At 43.1% G+C, this 19,062-nt stretch overlaps 1 protein-coding gene across 1 annotated transcript in view; it reads left to right on the top strand.

Moving 5' to 3' along the window:
* LOC131929432 (G protein-activated inward rectifier potassium channel 3) overlaps nucleotides 1-13,867 on the top strand; it is a gene marked incomplete at its 3' end in the record, with an annotated part of 64,707 nt that extends 50,840 nt beyond the window's left edge. The window contains 2 exon segments of the mRNA XM_059285635.1: nucleotides 3,328-3,578; nucleotides 12,633-13,867. Coding sequence (XP_059141618.1) covers nucleotides 3,483-3,578; nucleotides 12,633-13,867 — 1,331 coding nt within the window.
* Between the last annotated feature and the right edge of the window lie 5,195 nt (nucleotides 13,868-19,062).

The raw sequence follows: 19,062 nt of genomic DNA, 5'->3' as shown, positions 1-19,062 counted from the left end.
TTATTGCTAATCAAGGTAACAAATTTATGGCATATTTAAAACAAAAGCTTTTTAAGTTAGTAGAATCGTAAATCTGTGTTAAAGTCCAGATGTATACACACTTTGCAGGCATGGAGAAAATAAACCTTTATTAGAGGTATTTTAACTGGAAATTTGTTAGCGAATAAAATTTTTTATACCTCCATCTGTAGTAAAATGAAAGAATCATGTCTTCCGGAGGGGGGGGGGGGGGACGACTATATAAATTTGATTTCGTTTTGATGGGAGGGGGTGGGCAAGGAGTGGACTTGGAAGTGCTTCATGGGTGTGGGGAAAAGGCGGGGGGGGGGGGGGGGTGTTGCATGAAAAAAAATCTGCTGTTTTTGGAAATAATGTCTGACATCAAAGTCTTCTATTTAACGAATAATTACGGAAATTTTGTTTATTCTAGCATTCCTGCATGAGCAATGATTTCCTATTTTTTTTTGTTTTGTTTTGATTGCGTGATTTTATTTACCTATAGCGTGTTAGTGCTAACAAAATTGTATCTGTGTGGTTTTAATGTTATGCATTTGGGATTATTTAAAATGGGGGGGGGGGGGGGGGAATTTGTTAGGGGAGATAATTGTTGGGGTAGGGAGAATATTTGGTAGAGGAAATGTTTTAGTAGGAGGGGAGATGATTTATCGTTAGGGAATATAACTTTGTATAGGGGTTTAATTAGTAAGCGAGGTAATTTAATAAGGAGCATCATTCAAACTGTTGTTTAAAATAAATCCCCCATAAAGTTTAAACAATACAATTATGAAACTGTTTTCGTTTTGAGTTTTATACATTAAAGGTGTAAAATTAAGCAGAAGCATTGCATTGTTGCATGGGCTGTCTAAAAACCTTCACGTAAACATCGTTAGAAAACGAGATGAAAGGCAACAAAAATGAACCACAGAAATGAATGACATTTCTATGCACAATTTTTTTTAAAGTTTGAACTCTTGTATTTTAAGGTCTAAGAAAACAAATTTTTTGTTTTAAATTTAAAAACTAGTATCTGATTGGGAAGAATTGAGAATTACGAATTTAAAAAAATATTCTAGACTAACAGTTATCTCCGTTGTAAAATTGGTATTTATATGTGTGGGTGTTTGGGGGTGGGGGTGGGGGAACTCAATTTTTGCTAAATTTCGGTACCTTATTTATTGTTCAAAGAGGTTATTCAACGTAGATTTTTCTATGCTTTATAAATTTAAATAAATCTTCTATATGATTTCTCGCCAAAATAAGTTTAAAAACCTGTTTAGAGTAATTCTAAATGTGTTTTTTTGTTGTTGTTGATCCTGTCTCGGGTAACATGTGCAGGTGAATGGTCAGGTAATCTTCGGCAAACTCAGGTAACTGTCTGGCATTCAGACGTGAGCAGGTGAAACATAAATTGAACTCTGGCTCGTCTTAATGTACGGGACATTGACTCGTACAAAACTGGACAGGTCATCTTAATGTACGGGACATTGACTCGTACAAAACTGGACAGGTCATCTTAAGTACCCCTTCCAAACCTGACGGTCTATCGGGCAAGTGAATTGCCTGTTTCTGTGTCCTCGGTATATGAAGGGATAGTGTGGTCAGCACTATGCCCAGCCGCCTTTACTTTCCATAACGTGAGTTAGGTACCCATCAGAGCTGGGTGGACTCAGTGATGGTCTAATGACTAAAACCCGGATTCGAACTCGAGCCATACGGGTTAGCAGTCTAATTCTCTACGGCTCTACATCTCATGTACGGTAATTTATCTAGTAAAAAATCAGGACGAGTCATGCAAGGAACATTACCTCGTACAAAAACTGAGCGGGTCATCTTAATGTATGCTGTTTTATCTTATTAAAAAACCTAACTTATTTATCTTAATGTATAGTAGATACATAGCAGCGCTGTGTTTAGTGCCAACAATCGATATATTTCTACTTGAGCTTAAGAGCATTCTGACATCACTAGACATTATACAGATGTATGTAATAGGCCCACAGGAGACTGTGTGTGTTCTTCTTCCTGTCTGTGTTGTAGCTTGATGCTAGCGAGGTCAGAATCAAGCGCCTTCTGGTGGAATCTACTGATGGTGTTTAAAACCCACTGGTCGGAGACAGAAACAAAACATGCCAATAGGAGTTCTCACAACGAGAGGACCATGTTAGGTCTAGAAGTCCAGAGTGGCATCCTCACGGCAGTCCTGATTGTGTTACTGGCGCAGGTCTTTGTTGTGTGTTTAGGACTATGAGGGCTGGCGACGGTCCTGGTTGTATGTTTATGGACTATGAGTCCTGGCGACGGTTCTGATTGTGTTTATGGACCATGAGGCCTGGCGACGGTCCTGATTGTGTGTTTATGGACTATGAGTCCTGGCGACGGTTCTGATTGTGTTTATGGACCATGAGGCCTGGCGACGGTCCTGATTGTGTGTTTATGGACTAAGAGTCCTGGCGACGGTCCTGATTGTGTTACTGGCGCAGGTCTTAGTTGTGTGTTTATGGACAATTGAGGCCTGGCGACGTCCTGATTGTGTGTTTGTGGACTATGAGTCCTGGCGACGGTCCTGATTGTGTTACTGGCGCAGGTCTTAGTTGTGTGTTTATGGACTATTGAGGCCTGGCGACGTCCTGATTGTGTGTTTGTGGACTAGGAGGCCTGGCGACGGTCCTGATAGTGTGTTTATGGACTATTGAGGCCTGGCGACGGTCCTGATAGTGTGTTTATGGACTATTGAGGGCTGGCGACGGTCCTGCTTGTGTGTTTATGGACTATGAGGCCTGGCGACGGTCCTGATTGTGTTACTGGCGCAGGTCTTAAATATGTTTATGGACCATGAGTCCTGGTGACGGTCCTGATTGTGTTTTTATGGACCATGAGGCCTGGTGACGGTCCTGATTGTGTGTTTATGGACCATGCCATTACGGATTGGTTCATAGATTAAAGTTGTTTGTGGTTGTCAATGAAAAAGTCATCGAAAGCAGGAAACAGTACGTCAGAAACAAACCCAATAAATCTTTTGCAAAATCAATAAGTAAAGTTTCTTTATAAATAAATTGATGAAAATGAATGTCATTCGTGTGTGGTATAAGATTCTCCTCTTCTACCACGCCATCTGTGTGTGGTATAACATCCTCTTCTACTACCACGCCATCTGCAAGTTGCCACGTTGACTTGATGTTGTGGATGCTGCTGTCTACTAACCCCTGCACTCATTAACCTCTGTGGCCTGTTGATGAACCCACCTTTCACCACCCTCCTGCACCTCCTGCACCTCCCGGCCCACGCCTCTGCCTCCATGACGTATTTCTCTGCTCTCTCTGTCTTCAGGAGCCCCTCCCAACCCTCCCGGCCATGCAGTGGTTCTGCAGCCTCTGACGACCCTGCCGTAACGTCTTCAGCCTTCCTCCCCAAGGGAGTTCAGCTAAAGCTAAAGGCCAGAGGTGGTGGCGGGGGCGGGCCGGCGGAGATGTGAGGCCGCCCCCATGCCGGCTGTCTTGAATCAGGTGATGGAGACGAGCTACGGCCCCACGGCGGCCTCGCTGCCCATGCCCGGGCAGGAACTGCTGGACAATGGCAAGGTGAGCGGGCAGACGGACAAGGCAGACGGACAGAGGGCAGACGGACAAAACGACAGTACCCTAGTCACCTGTATGTCTACCTGCACTACGTCACTGCCTTTTCAGTGACGTCAAACACTTCCTGTGACGCCATCAAATATATCCTGTTTACTCTGTGATGCCAATCTCACACTCACCTATATGACGTCACAATCTACTTTATTATGCCGATTAGTGGCACACTCACCTATATGACGTCACAATCTACTTTATTATGCCGATTAATGGCCGATTTTTCGTTTGTTTGTAGTTTAAAGTCACAAACGGCTCCTATCTACTTTACGTTACTACTGTAAACATAAATTTATTTTCTTGACTGTTTCCAATTAGCATTATGTTAAAAGAAATTAAATTTAGAAAAAGTACACAACCTCAAGTAAATAGCTAATGAAATTTCAATAGGAATATTTGCCTTCTGAATCAACACAGAAGTATTTTGAAGCGTCCGAAGAAAAGGAATTGTGAATTGAATCTTTCAATTATCTTATAGATCTACGGGTCTAGTATTATCCCCCTATCTTTTAGGGTCTAGTGATATTTTCCTTGTTGGTAAACAACGTGCTACAAAAGCCGTGTGAGCAGTTGGTGGGTTAGAACTGAGGGAGAGCAGAGTCAGTTGTGTTGGATGGACGTGTGTCTGAATCTAGGTGTTGACAATGTGGTCGAGGCTAACCTACACGCCACTAAAGATAGTGGACCTTACAAGAACTCGAGCTGTGTGCTAGTCTACACACCACTAATGGTCACTGTCAAACAGGACTTGTATGAAAGTGTGTAACAAACATCACGCCACTAATGATCACAGTCAAACAGGACTTGTATGAAAGTGTGTAACAAACATCACGCCACTAATGAACACAGTCAAACAGGACTTGTATGAAAGTGTGTAACAAACATCAAGCCATTAATGAACACATTAAAACAGGACTTGTATGAAAGTGTGTAACAAACATCACGCCACTAATGATCACAAACAGGACTTGTATGAAAGTGTGTAACAAACATCACGCCAAAATTTCGAATCTCCACTACCGAGGATACTGTGTTAAAAATCTAATCAATGTCTGGGTAGGTGATATTAAACAAACATCCCGTAGCACCATAAGAAGGTTCCAGAAATAATATCCACATATACATTTTTTATATTAACCAACAAAGTATTTCCCCTTAAAGGCTAGACGCTATAGCTAAGGGTGGGTAGATGATGGATTTCATTTTCAACCCTCGCCAAACATATAAAGAGGATAATTGGAGATAAGGGGAAGTGGGGCAGGATTTTTAAAAACATTAATTACTACCTCGTTGATGGGTTTGACATTTAACCTTTAATATTGGTCTTCGGAAGCGAATTTTTTTTTCTTTCCGGAAAATGTCGGTTAGTAGGAGAGTGGTACCAGATTTTTTTTCACGGCTTAGGGTGTTTATTATTTTTATCGTCTTGTCGGTGGATTTTCCGAGGTTTTAGTTTAGATGTTGCCAGGTTTAGCAAGTGGCAGACTTCAACGCCAAGCCCATACACCGCGTGTACACAACTACACCGGTAAGAATTATGTTGCAGTTTTGCACCTGAGGGATTGTGTTATAAGCATTGAAGATTTATTTGTCTTACAATTACGGTCAAACACAGACCAAACACAGACCAAACACAGACCAAACACAGACCAAACACAGACCAAACACAGACCAAACACAGACCAAACACAGACCAAACACAGACCAAACACAGACCAAACACAGACCAAACACAGACCAAACACAGACCAAACACAGACCAAACACAGACCAAACACAGACCAAACACAGACCAACTGGCACAAATTGTCTTGTGGAATTGCCAAGAAAGTTACCAGAGGCCGGGGACAAGCGAAACACCCAAATGTCTACCACTATACTCAAGGTCAAGGAAGTTGACCACCTTATATTGAAGCTAGTGTGCCCAGCCCCCTTCCAGAGAAAAATATCCGAAATAAATAATGCATCACATCCCCCCCCCCCTCACACACACATACACACACCACTTTATAATAGGGTTTATAAGTCTACGGTCTCGAAATCTACTAGCTGGCAAGTACGTGAACGAGAAGTTGTGACCTACTTACAAGCCCTATTCTAACTCCTTTAATCATTGTTTTTTTCTGCAGATTTTTCTGCTTTCCAAATCTGTATCATCCCCTAAATGGTGTCACCCCCTTAATGGTGTCCCGTCTAAATGGTGTCCAGTCTAAATGGTGTCAACTTTGCTTCCACTTTGTGAAGATACTGTCGACAACAACTGATATTTATTCTGTCATTGTATACCAAAGGCCTTTTTAAATAATGCACTTCACGAAAATAATTTACAAACTAGACTGAATCAATAAAACTATATTATTAGCCCGTTACGCACGGCTTGACCCTGTTTTGCTAGTACACTAACGTTGTCTTATGTTTAAAGATAATTTATTGTTTCCTTTACACCGGAAGTTGCCATACTTAAACTGTGCACAACTTTTGTTTCTTTTTCTTTCTTCCTCTCACTTCCTTTCTCCCTACTCCATTCTCTCTATCTCAACCCACTGAAGAATAATTCCCTTTGTCCCACCCACTTGAAGCCTAACATGAACACAAATCTGCAAGACTGCCCTCGTCAAGCGAGTTCACCCGAACATTAAGTGTCTGTAAAAAAATGTGTGTGGGGGGAAGCTGTGGGGGGGGGGGGGGGGGGGGGAGAGAACACGGATACACTTGCTGGTAATTTGTCCTAGTTTAAAATTGCTAATGTAATTAACGTATAGTAAAAACCACTACACGACAAGAAAAACGAGGTGGGGTTTAATTAGTGGAAGCTAAAGCATAATGAAAACACTTCAGTTTTTTTTTTTCTTTGCCGTCTGCTCCTGTATATTTCCCACCTGCCTTAACGAAAGGTCACTTCCGGTTTGTCTTACCATTATGCATTGTTCCGTGAAGGTAGAGGTCAGGTGGTTAAGTCTCTAGTTGTAATTATCAGTGTTTCTTTCAGAGTTTTTTCTCCGGGGGAGAGGGTGCACTTGAAATTTTCGCGGATGGGGGCGGACTAAATTATCTCTGGAGGGGGGGGGGGACGACACTAGTAAAAGTATAAATTTTCTATATTAGTTCTATTTCGATGGGGGGGGGGGGGGGGGGCGGTAGACGAAGAGATGCATGAAAGAAACTCTGGTCTTTATGCGATGCGTCATCTTTAGTTATATTTCTAATATATCAGTTTCAATAACTTAAAAGTACACAAATATTTAATTCTTAAACTATTTTTGGCGTGGTGTACTTCATTTTCTCTACCCCCTCCACCAAGCGCGTCACTCCATCCCCACCCCCACCCCTATAAACAAGCAAAGTCTCCATTGCTCGTGACGTCAAACAAAGTTTACATTATCGTGACGTCAAAGTCTCAGATTGTCGTGACGTCAAGCGAGGTATACATTTCTCGAGATGTCCAACAAACCAACGCTATCGCTCCCCCCCCCCCCCCCACAGATATCCTAACTAGGAGTCGCCTGTAAAATAATGATGTTAATTACACAGATGTATGTTAGCACTGGGTCGCTGGACTGTCCAGAAATACAAAAATAGAATCGCCAATTTAACTTTCTTTTGCATTTTTTTTCTAGTACGTATAAAAATTACCCGCGGGGGTAGATCTAGACAGTTTTGTATCGAAATGTGTTTTTGTCTGGCAATATCGCTGTAAGGGTTAACGTATGTGCTTTAATCAGCAGCAAGATTAGTACTAGGGTAAGGGCTAGGTTTAGGACTAAACCTAGAGTTAAGGCTAATGGAATTAATTGTACGATACCATCCAGAAAATAAATACATTGATTGCTTCAAGCTGACCTTAACTTCAATTGTAGCTTTAAAACTTGTACATCACGACAACTTATTTTCTTCTATTTGAATAAATTGCTGTACTGGAAACTACTTTTGTGGGAACAAAAAAACAACATTCGACGTTTGTAGTTCTAATGTCCTGCTCACCATGACTGTCTGAGGCTGATGGATTGTATTGGGTGAAAATTGATGCAAAGCCAAGATGGTCATCTCACGGCCAGGTGCATAAATAAATCCATCGGATCCCATTTTGTTCCTTTCACGACCATCTACAAAATAAAAATATATCCTAACCCATAATCCATATTTTCCTGCACGCCAATATACTAAAAAACACGCCCCCCCCCCAATCCCATAACCCACGTTTTCCTTTCATGGCCATCTAGGGAATAAAAATCTATCCTATCGCATAATCCATATTTTTCATGCACGCCAATATACTAAACCCCCCACCCCCCAATCCCATAACCCACGTTTTCCTTTCATGGCCATCTAGGGAATAAAAATCTATCCTATCGCATAATCCATATTTTTCCTGCACGCCAATATACTAAACCCCCCACCCCCCAATCCCATAACCCACGTTTTCCTTTCATGGCCATCTAGGGAATAAAAATCTATCCTATCGCATAATCCATATTTTTCCTGCACGCCAATATACTAAACCCCCCACCCCCCAATCCCATAACCCACGTTTTCCTTTCATGGCCATCTAGGGAATAAAAATCTATCCTATCGCATAATCCATATTTTTCCTGCAAATGTCTACAGAAACAACCCAGGATACCCCATAATGGATACCCCATAATCTATGCTTTCCCTACACGGATAAAATCCATTCCTATCCCATAATCCATGTATTCCCCTCACGATAATCTACTAAAACTAAATCCATGCTAATTTATAACAGATGCGAGTACTAATTTTAATCAAGTCCAATTGACCCTACTATCTCATTTAACCAGCACAGCAGCACAATGTACACAGTCATACAAATAAACACTAGTTTAGCGTGTATCATAACTCCCGTGTCTCGCGAAACTAGGCAGGGATGCTAACAAAATGGCTGCCTCACAATGGATCTTACACACCGCAGCGCGGAATCCACGGGGGACCACTTGATGTAGATGTAATGATCTTCATTCAAGCCATGTTTTATATATGCCAATTATCTACACATATATTACTCATCGACGATAGTGTTAATGGTGGACAAGTTAAGAATCACTTTATAAGCGGCAACCGCTTTAAAAACAATTATGTAAATTACGGTAAATTCTCATAGATCTCATTGTAAGTAAAGACAATTTAATTTTTGTTCTTCATTTAAAGAATAGACACGTGTGTATATATTGTTTAATGTACCAGAAAATAAAAATCGTACATCATTAGCAGTTCGGTTACCTCTTCTATTGAACTTTGGTCGGAGCCTAATTTTTTTTTTGTCGACTAGTATTCGCTGTATAACTGAAAGTTTGTGCGGAGTTTTAAAAACAATTCATTAAGCTTGGTTGTCGATCATCATTAAAAACATTACACACAAAAAAACCTCAACAACAACAATGGCCAAATACGCTTTGAAGAAGAAAGTTCAGTGGGAGGCGGAGAAGGTAGGGAATCATCTCGATCATTAGCTACCTGTAGAGGCAGGTGTAAACACTTTGGTGAGTTGTGTTCAGGTTGACGTGAACACACGTTGGCCGGGTCAATCGACGAGGCAATCAGAAAGTGTTCACGTCCATTCGATTAACACGTCGCTCTACACCAGGTGTTAATTGTGTGCCATTTGTGTGTGTGTGTCATTTCAGACTTAATCGACGCACCTGTTGGTGGGCTTAAAATAGTTCACACACATACTACATACCTGTATATGTATGCCTATATATGTATGGCTATATACATTTTTGCCTATATATATGTATATGGCAATATCCATATCACTAAATCCATATCACTAAATCTATATTCCTAAATCTATATAAATATATCTATACGACTCTCTCTATATGCATTTACCTCTAAATATTTTCCCTATATATATATATATATATATATATATATATATATATATATATATATATATATATATATATATATATATATATACATTATATGCCCCTCTCTCTATATATATATACATACATATATACACACTCACATATATACCTAAACTCACACACGTAAATACGTATATTAAGAAAAATATACAAGTAGGCTACACATTTATCTAGAGATATACACGTGTAAAAATGTTTGCCCTATATTTCTTTAAACAGTATTTTAACAAGTCACACGATTCGATTAAATTTACAATTTTTAAATAAATTATCTCAAATTACCTTCCTCGCACACATTTCAAGGCTACGCGGCAATAAATATGTATAAAACCAAGAACGGTTATACAATAGCAACCAGAGTAGCTGCCCCTGGCAAGGTTTGCGAGACGTGTAATTTCCCCACAAGGCCTACACACAGAAACTTTGTTTTATTGCCTTGCGATGTACTCACTACTTGCAGGGCGAAAGGGGAGGGTTTCGTAACTGAGCCGCATATTAATGTATGTTTATGTACGTCGGTAAACAAAAATATGGAATGTTTACTTTTCAGCTTCCCCAAACAAATCCCGTGGACTATCCCAAACTTTTGGGAAAACTTTCCTTTTAAATTTTTTTTTAAAACCCCAAGACGACGTGTCTTTAAGCACATAAATTACACGTGGAGCTTCAGCCACATTGACTTAGCAAATTAGCAATTACATGTTTGTGTTTTATTGGTCCAATGAGCCCCGTATATGTCTTTCGTTGTGAGAAGCCGGCAGTGTCTTCGGATAACGTTAGTGTAGACATTTTCTGTGACTACAAGATGGCCGAAACTAGCACCGATGTGTTCTACACCAAAAGTTCTCTGCATATATTCGACACGGTAAATATTTCAAAGTTAAAAAGATTATTTTAAAAATATCGAATTTTTTGTGTGTGCCTAAAATGACGTCAGTGCTACTAGTTAAAGTATAACTTTTCTTTAAATTTGTGTTTACTTTAAGAACCTACAATAAGAATTAAGTACCACAGTTTCTCAAGACGTGCTGTACATTTTTATCTATCACATATTTACCAGGAGTTTCATGTAGGGTCGTTGACAGCTACAAACAATATTGTTAACAAGGATAATTGGGTTTTTAAAAAAAAAAGTCAACTACAAATTAATAAAAAACAGTGAGCGAAATGGGCGTTTAAATAAACAAACGAATCAAAACACAAGAAAAAAATCGTCCCCTGAAGCTTGCTGAATTTATTTAACTGTGTGCAGTGTGTGTGATGAGTGTGTTTGTAATGTGTGATTTGTGTGTGTGTTTTTGTATAGTGTGTGTGGTGTGTGTGTTTGTAATGAGTGTGTGTTGTGTGGGTATGTGGTGTGCTACTCTTGCCTCACCAACAAGCGGTTTATTCTAAGCTTAATTGAAATGTTCGACCTTCCCTGCCTGGTTGTTATAGGGATTTTATAGGGATCTCTAAGTTAGAGTCGAACTGTTAGATTGGGGGAAGAAATGCTGGTTGTTATTGGGATTTTATAGAGATCTCTAAGTTAGAGTCGAACTGTTAGATTGGGGGAAGAAATGCTGGTTGTTATAGGGATTTTATAGGGATCTCTAAGTTAGAGTCGAACTGTTAGATTGGGGGAAGAAATGCTGGTTGTTATAGGGATTTTATAGGGATCTCTAAGTTTGAATCTGTTAGATTGGGGGAAGAAATGCTGGTTGTTATAGGGATTTTATAGGGATCTCTAAGTAAGAGTCTAACTGTTAGATTGGGGGAAGAAATGCTGGTCGTTATAGGGATTTTATAGGGATCTCTAAGTAAGAGTCTAACTGTTAGATTGGGGGAAGAAATGCTGGTTGTTATAGGGATTTTATAGGGATCTCTAAGTTTGAATCTGTTAGATTGGGGGAAGAAATGCTGGTTGTTATAGGGATTTTATAGGGATCTCTAAGTTAGAGTCTGTTAGATTCTCTGTATGAATCCTACACTAATGTTGATTGACGTTTCAGTTACTTTAGGATCTTGAGCCTCATCGATTGCTTCCCCTGGTTTGTTTACTCGCTGTTGTGTATAATCCTGCCCCACCCCCTTAAATCATCTCACCCCCCCCCCCAACTACCCTCCACCGACTTCTATCAAGGACTTAATATAATACAATATATTTATTTCAAATCCCAGCATTAAAGTAGCATTAGCCGCTATCATCGTTACATCAGTACAAAATACGATCTCCATCTATGACTAAATAAAAAACCGCTGAGATCGTATCAGTGAAAGAAGAAAGAAAGAGAAGGAAAGATTAGATCTATGCAAATGGAAATGATTTATTATACTTATATTTGACGAGCAGGGCGAGTAGTCTTGAATAGAGAGGCGTACGAGTGCCTGGGTTTTGTTGACGTTCCAATTGTGGGCAGGAGTCTACTGGACAAAAGGTTGATAGATCCAAGTGTGCCGTCTGCTCTGGACGTGCTGCCTGAAGACAATGTGAGCTCGAGTTCAGGAGTGGCCAGATTTTTTTTCTGTGATTTGCCAAATTGGAAATGATTGAACTATAATGTAAAATGTACTTACGTTACGTGATTTTGACATGTTTTCAGATTAGTTTTTTTACTTGGTTTTATAAAACTGAGCTGCAGTTTAAAAAAAAACAACACCGCTTATTTCATGGATTTATTATATCTGTATATTTTTAATGATTTTTTTCAGTCGACTATTGGATGTTGTCAAGCATTAGGATACGTATTGTGAAACTTGTGTGTACACTTACCGCAACCCTCTAATCTTAACTATAATACTAACCCTGATCCGGTTGGACATTTTTTTTATGCTTGAAAACAAAACAATGGGACTTTGCCATCTGCTGTTTATGCAGCAAGGTATTTTAAGGGGCCTCAAAATATGTGTATGGCTATGTAGATAAAAATGTGTGAAAATGTGTGAAACAATACTCAATACCAACACTTCTAATAAACTGTGATCTTGGCAATTAACTGGTTTTAATCCTACCCCACCAGCCAGTGACCTAATACCCCCGTCACACCAGCCAGTGACCTAATACCCCCGCCCTAATCCTATCCCCCCACACCCCACCAGCCAGTGACCTCTGACCTCTTCTTCTCGTCCCCAGGTTGTGGACACCTCGCGACGTCTCTCACAGGACTCGTTTATGGAGTACGCCCAACGCCACGTGCGTACGACCAACAGCAACAGCACCCAGGGGGGCGCGGCGGGGGCCAGCCGGCGATGCGCCACCAACTTCAGCAAGCGGATGCGGAGACGGCTCGTCTACAAGAACGGGGAGGTCAACATCACTCAGACCAACATCCGCAAGCGGCGCCGGCGCTACCTGGCCGATATTTTCACAACTCTCGTGGATATTAAGTGGAGGTACAACCTCATGCTCTTCGCCATGGCCTTCACCCTCAGCTGGCTGATATTCGCCCTCATCTGGTGGCTCGTCTGTTTCTCCCACGGTGATCTCGACCACCTCGACAAAACCGACTGGAAGCCGTGCGTCAAAGAAATCAAATCCTTCACTTCCGCTCTTCTGTTTTCTATAGAAACCCAGCACACGATAGGCTACGGTCACCGACACACGACCGAAGAGTGCCCGGAAGCCATCGTCCTGATGATGTTCCAATCGTGTTTCGGCGTCATCTGCCAGGCGCTCATGACCGGGATTGTGTTTGCTAAACTGTCGCGGCCGAAGAAGCGCGCGGAGACGCTGATGTTCAGCAAGAGCGCGTGTATCTGCAAGCAGGACGGTGATCTGTGTCTGCTGCTTCGTGTTGGAGACATGCGGAAGTCCCAGATCGTCGAGGCTCACATCAGAGCGGTGCTGATCAAGAAGAAGATAACGAAAGAAGGCGACGTCCTGCCGTTGTACCAGTTCGATGTTGATCTTGGATTCGGAGAAGGCAGGGACAGACTTTTTCTAGTGTGGCCGGTCATCATCGTTCACAAAATCGACGAGGACAGCCCGTTTTGGGAGCTGTCGCCCGAGGACTTACACCGAGAGCAGTTCGAGTTGATTGTTATTCTCGAAGGCATCGTAGAAAGCACGGGGATGACGACCCAGGCTCGGAGCTCCTACCTCCCCGGGGAGGTTCTATGGGGGCACCGCTTCGAAAGACTTGTTACATTCCAAAAAGAAAACGGCCAGTACCAGATCGATTTTTCCCGATTCCACAACACGATACCTGTGGACACGCCCACCTGCAGTGCTAAAGAGCTGGCGGAGATGACGGCCGCCGGGCAGACCCCGGAGCAGACTTTCTGCGGCTCCAGACCGGCGGATGACGACGATGACGAGGAGGACGACGAAGAAGAAGAGAACACGTCCCTCGCCTCCAAATCTGACAGGTACCTGAAGCAGAACGGCCACCACGTGATCAGAAAACACGGGGCCGCGCAAACTGAATTCTTTGGTGATGATTTTCATTGGTTAGCTAGAAAACATAGCCCGAGCAACGGCTCGCCTGATCTGTCAGAAACGTTGCTCTGACAGAGAGTAGGAGAAAGGTAAGAAGGGAAGGTCTCACAGCCGGCTGTCGCGTCACGAACTCACGCGTCACGGGCTGTCGTGTCACGGACTCACGAGTCACGGGGAGGCGCGTCACGTGTGGTCGCGTCACGGGCTGTCGCGTTAGGGGCTTTTGCGTCACGATTCTAGCATCACAGTATCTCGCGTCACGTGTGGTTGCGTCACGGGCTGTCGCGTCATGGACTCACGGGCTGTCGTGTCACGCACTAACGGGTCACGGGCTGTCACGTGCGGTCACGTTAAGGGCTCTTGTGCAACGGGCTCTCGCGTTACGGGCTGTCACGTTAGGGGCTTTTGCGTCACGATTCTAGAACCACAGGCTCTCGCATCACAGGCTGTGGCGTAACGGGATCGCTATGATCTTTGTTGCGAGACAATTTTGCGAGTGATAAATTGCGGTACCGCGATATAGACGAAACTCTCAGTTGAAATGGTACAACAATACCGTGAAAGAGGTAAAACTAACGCAAGATGTGCTTTACAATAGCCGCGATCAGGGTAGAACTATCGCGATGTGAGTACTACAATACCGCGATTGAGGTAAACCTATTGCGAAATATGTATTAGATACCAGGTTAAGGGTAGAACTATCGCGATTTGAGTACTACAATACCGCGAGATATGTATTACAATACCGCGATTCAGGTAAAACTATCGCGAGATATGTACAACAATACCGCGATATACGTAGAACCATGGCGAGATATAAATTACGATACCGCGATATGGGTAAAACTATCGCGAGATGTTTATCACAATACCGCGATCTGCCAGAGCGATCCGAGATTCAGCATTGAGCGGATAAAACACCGTGATCCCAGCTCGCAGTAAATAATATCACGAGCCGCAGAAGCTTTTTTTTTATTGAGTCCAACCTTCATGTTGACTTGATCTGTCTGGTGACCTTGACCTTCACCCTACTTAATTTTTTTTTTCACTTTCACCCCCCAACCTCTACTGTTTAACCACATAAATATTACGTATCTCGAGAAAAGAAATACCACTGACCCCCTAATGTTTTTTATCCAGTGCGTCTTGCCCTATATTAGATTAGTGTATTAATTTAATGTATGGGTTATTCGCAGACATTTGAAGGAGCTGGGTTGGATGAGTTCATGGCCGCTAGCTGGGGGGGGGGGGGGTGGGGGGGGAGGGGGATGCTATGGTGTTTATGTGATAACTTTAAAAACAGCTACCTAAACATAATTTTTATTTTGTAAGAGAACAATGGTTAGATCTTTCACGCGTATCAATACTTAAAAGGATCATAAGTTTAGAAGCAAATTAATTAATAAAGACAGGGAAGTAAGTGAAAATTTAGAGTTAATGCCCTTTTCAAGCTTTTATTTAACTTGTATTGGATACCCTTTCTGGATCTCACATTTTATAAGCGGCCGTCAATTTTCTTTATAGTTTTTGTTAAATAGCGGTGTATTATTATAAATTTAAAGAAGTTTCTTCTTTTTAATGAATAGGCCTATATAAAGGTTTATCATTAAAGCGGTTTCTTTTAATTTCATTTTCGTTTTGATATGAGCCAAAAGCAGTGTTTCTTCCAGACTTTTTTCTCCGGGGGGGGGGGGGGGGGGGCATTTGAAATTTTCGGGGGGGGGGCGGTAGACTTTCTTCGGGGGGGGGGGGGGGGGGCGGACACTGATAAAAGTATATATTTTCTATATAAATTATATAAATTTCATTTCGTTCGGGGGAGGGGGCGGTAGAATTTTTTCGGGGAGGGGGGGGGGGGGGCTTCGGCCCCCCGAAGAGATGCCTGGAAGAAACTCTGGCCAAAAGATGAAACAAACTTCGCCTTAAAAAAATATGACCTTTGCAGCATTTTTATAAACAGCAATAAGGCAATACGATTCCTATAGATTAGATTCTAATCTTAAAATCGAATGAAGGATTTTTCATAAGCTGGGCTGAGTATCGGTGTAGATTTCCTTTAGCCTCGGCAAGGAGGTGAGAATTCCCGTATCTATTTTTGTTGATCACGTGACCCAAATTAAAATATCGATGACAACACAGAAGCCAAGATACGCGAGATAGCCGGGGAAAAAAAAAAGAAAACGCTGTCTGATGCAATCAAAACTTTATTGAGCGGGTTCAGATCGTTTTTTTTTTCTTCTTGAAGACAGGGGTAAACAGCAGAGCTATTTGTCTAATATTATTGGAACATGTAGCTCAGGCTTCTTGGTCAGCATTTTCTAGACGGAGGGGGGTTTCAGCTCAGGGGGGTATCGTGTTGATAGGGTGGGGTGCAAGGGAAGTGGGGTGCTGGAGAGAAAGGTGCTAAGGGGTGGTGTGTTGGGGACGATGGAGCTAAGGGGTGGTGTGTTGGGGAGAAGGGAGCTTAGGGGTGGTTTGTTGGGGAGAAGGGTGCTAAGGGGTGGTGTGTTGGGGAGAAGCGTGCTAAGGGGTGGTTTGTTGGGGAGAAGGGTGCTAAGGGGTGGTGTGTTGGGGAGAAGGGTGCTAAGGGGTGGTTTGTTGGGGAGAAGGGAGCTAAGGGGTGGTTTGTTGGGGAGAAGGGTGCTAAGGGGTGGTTTGTTGGGGAGAAGGGTGCTAAGGGGTGGTTTGTTGGGGAGAAGGGAGCTAAGGGGTGGTTTATTGGGGAGAAGGGTGCTATAGGAGGGGTTTGTTAGGTAAAAGCGTGCAACGGAAGTGGGGTGCTAGTGGAGTGGGTACTCGGACAGTGGGGTGCTATATTTTATGCGGAATGTCGCGGTTTTTTTTATCACAAAAACCTAACCGGAGTTTCTTTTAGGCATCCCACCCGCCTTCACAACATACCCATACACTCTTGCCTTTTCGCCCTTTACCTCCACATACACTCCCTTCCCCCACCCCTCCCTCCCTTCCGCCCCACCCCCTCCCACAGTCCCCAGTAAGCCGTCCGCTCATTTCCCGAGCTACATTGGGACTAACGGTTAAAAAAACTTTCAATCTATTGGCGAACTCGACATTACAAAAATAATGGAGGACGTCGAGCATATTGTCTGTCTTTCGCAATCACCCTGCTCCATTAGCTAGAGGGAGGGGTTGTGGTGGGAGGGGATGCGGGGGAGGGGGTGACTTGCTAAGTAAAGAAGTATCTGAAGAGCCGTGGTAATAATGGTATGACGTCATAATTTCCCCCTCTTTACCCCCAATCCCAATATACAACTTGTTTCGTTATTCAATAAAATGTAAAAACGGAGTGGAATTATAAGAGGGGGGGATGTCGCCAGATGTTAGCTATTGCGTGGGGGAGGGGGATGTGTAACGGCTGTGGATGGTGTGTAATGGTGTGGGTGGGGTGCAGCGTTACTGGAGCATGGATCGGCCCTTCCACGCTTGTTACGCCCCCCCACCCCCACCCCCACCGTCATACGCGTGTTCTACTTCCCATGTATTGCCCGTCCCACGCGTGGTCTACCTCCCCTAACCCACCATGTATTACCACTCCCACGGGTTCCCCCCCCCCTCCCACCTTGTATTCCCCTCCCACGCGTGTCTTAACTCCCCCCCCACCATGTATTGCCCGTCCCACGCATATTCTACCTCCCCTATCCCACCATGTATTCCCCTCCCACGCGTGTCTTAACTCCCCCCCCCCATGTATTGCCCGTCCCACGCATATTCTACCTCCCCTATCCCACCATGTATTCCCCTCCCACGCGTGTCTTAACTCCCCCCCCTTAATGTATTGCCCGTCCCACGCATGTTCTACCTCCCCCCCCCACCATGTATTGCCCGTCCCACGCATATTCTACCTCCCCTATCCCACCATGTATTCCCCTCCCACGCGTGTCTTAACTCCCCCCCCATGTATTGCCCGTCCCACGCATATTCTACCTCCCCTATCCCACCATGTATTCCCCTCCCACGCGTGTCTTAACTCCCCCCCCTTAATGTATTGCCCGTCCCACGCATATTCTACCTCCCCCCCCCACCATGTATTGCCCGTCCCACGCATATTCTACCTCCCCTATCCCACCATGTATTCCCCTCCCACGCGTGTCTTAACTCCCCCCCCCCCATGTATTGCCCGTCCCACGCATATTCTACCTCCCCTATCCCACCATGTATTCCCCTCCCACGCGTGTCTTAACTCCCCCCCCTTAATGTATTGCCCGTCCCACGCATGTTCTACCTCCCCCCCCCACCATGTATTGCCCGTCCCACGCATATTCTACCTCCCCCCCCCACCATGTATTGCCCCTCCCACGCGTGGTCTACCTCTCCTAGTCTAGTAAATACCCAACTTCATTCATAGTTAATCACCATCATTTGTTTCTCTATTATTGAGTGCTGTGTTTAAGTGACGGGGCATTAATTATTCTCTTTTCTGCCTCAGGTCACACATAACTTAATGCTTACACACAATAGAACCTTTGTCACGTAAAACATAAAAACAACTTAAATCATTAAACTAATGTCTATTACAAGACCAGGATTTAAGTACCTTGTATCAAGTTCTTCAAAACTTGTGAAATCTGCCTCTTACTAAGTTTTGTTTGGAATTAGTATAGTAATTCTCACATGATTTTATATAGATTCTATTACATTTTTTAAACGGCATTCCTTGGTGTTATGGATAATTCTTTGCTAGAGTTTTGTCCCTTATTTAATAACTTTAGTACAAGGACTGCAAATTTTTGAAGCGTTATAATGTGGATTACAGCCATTCAATTCACCCTCTTTAAAAAAAATTAAATCCGCCGCGATACTGTTAACAAGTTAATCATTGTGCGTAAAAAAAATATACTTAAAAAATGCCTCAGTAATTAGCAGATCTGACGTCAACATAGCAGATAAGGTAGAGTTTATCTGTTGCTTTCACCGGGGATGTAGGGGGGGGGGGGGTGGTCGGCTTGAGTAGGGGTGGACTAAAATTTAGGAACCGGATTCACGTTTTCTTAGCCTAGCAATCCTTATGATCTATCTCTCGGCCAGGCATATACGTGACGTCACATACCTAGGATGGGGAGTGGGGAGTGGTGATGGTTCTTTTTTGCGCTAGTAGATTCGGCTG

Source organism: Physella acuta, unplaced genomic scaffold (assembly GCF_028476545.2).
Source record: "Physella acuta isolate Inbredline_101_S28 unplaced genomic scaffold, ASM2847654v3 ptg001627l, whole genome shotgun sequence".
NCBI lineage: Eukaryota > Metazoa > Mollusca > Gastropoda > Physidae > Physella > Physella acuta.
Note: the sequence above shows the minus strand (reverse complement) of the source record. Positions and strands in the feature narration are given on the sequence as shown.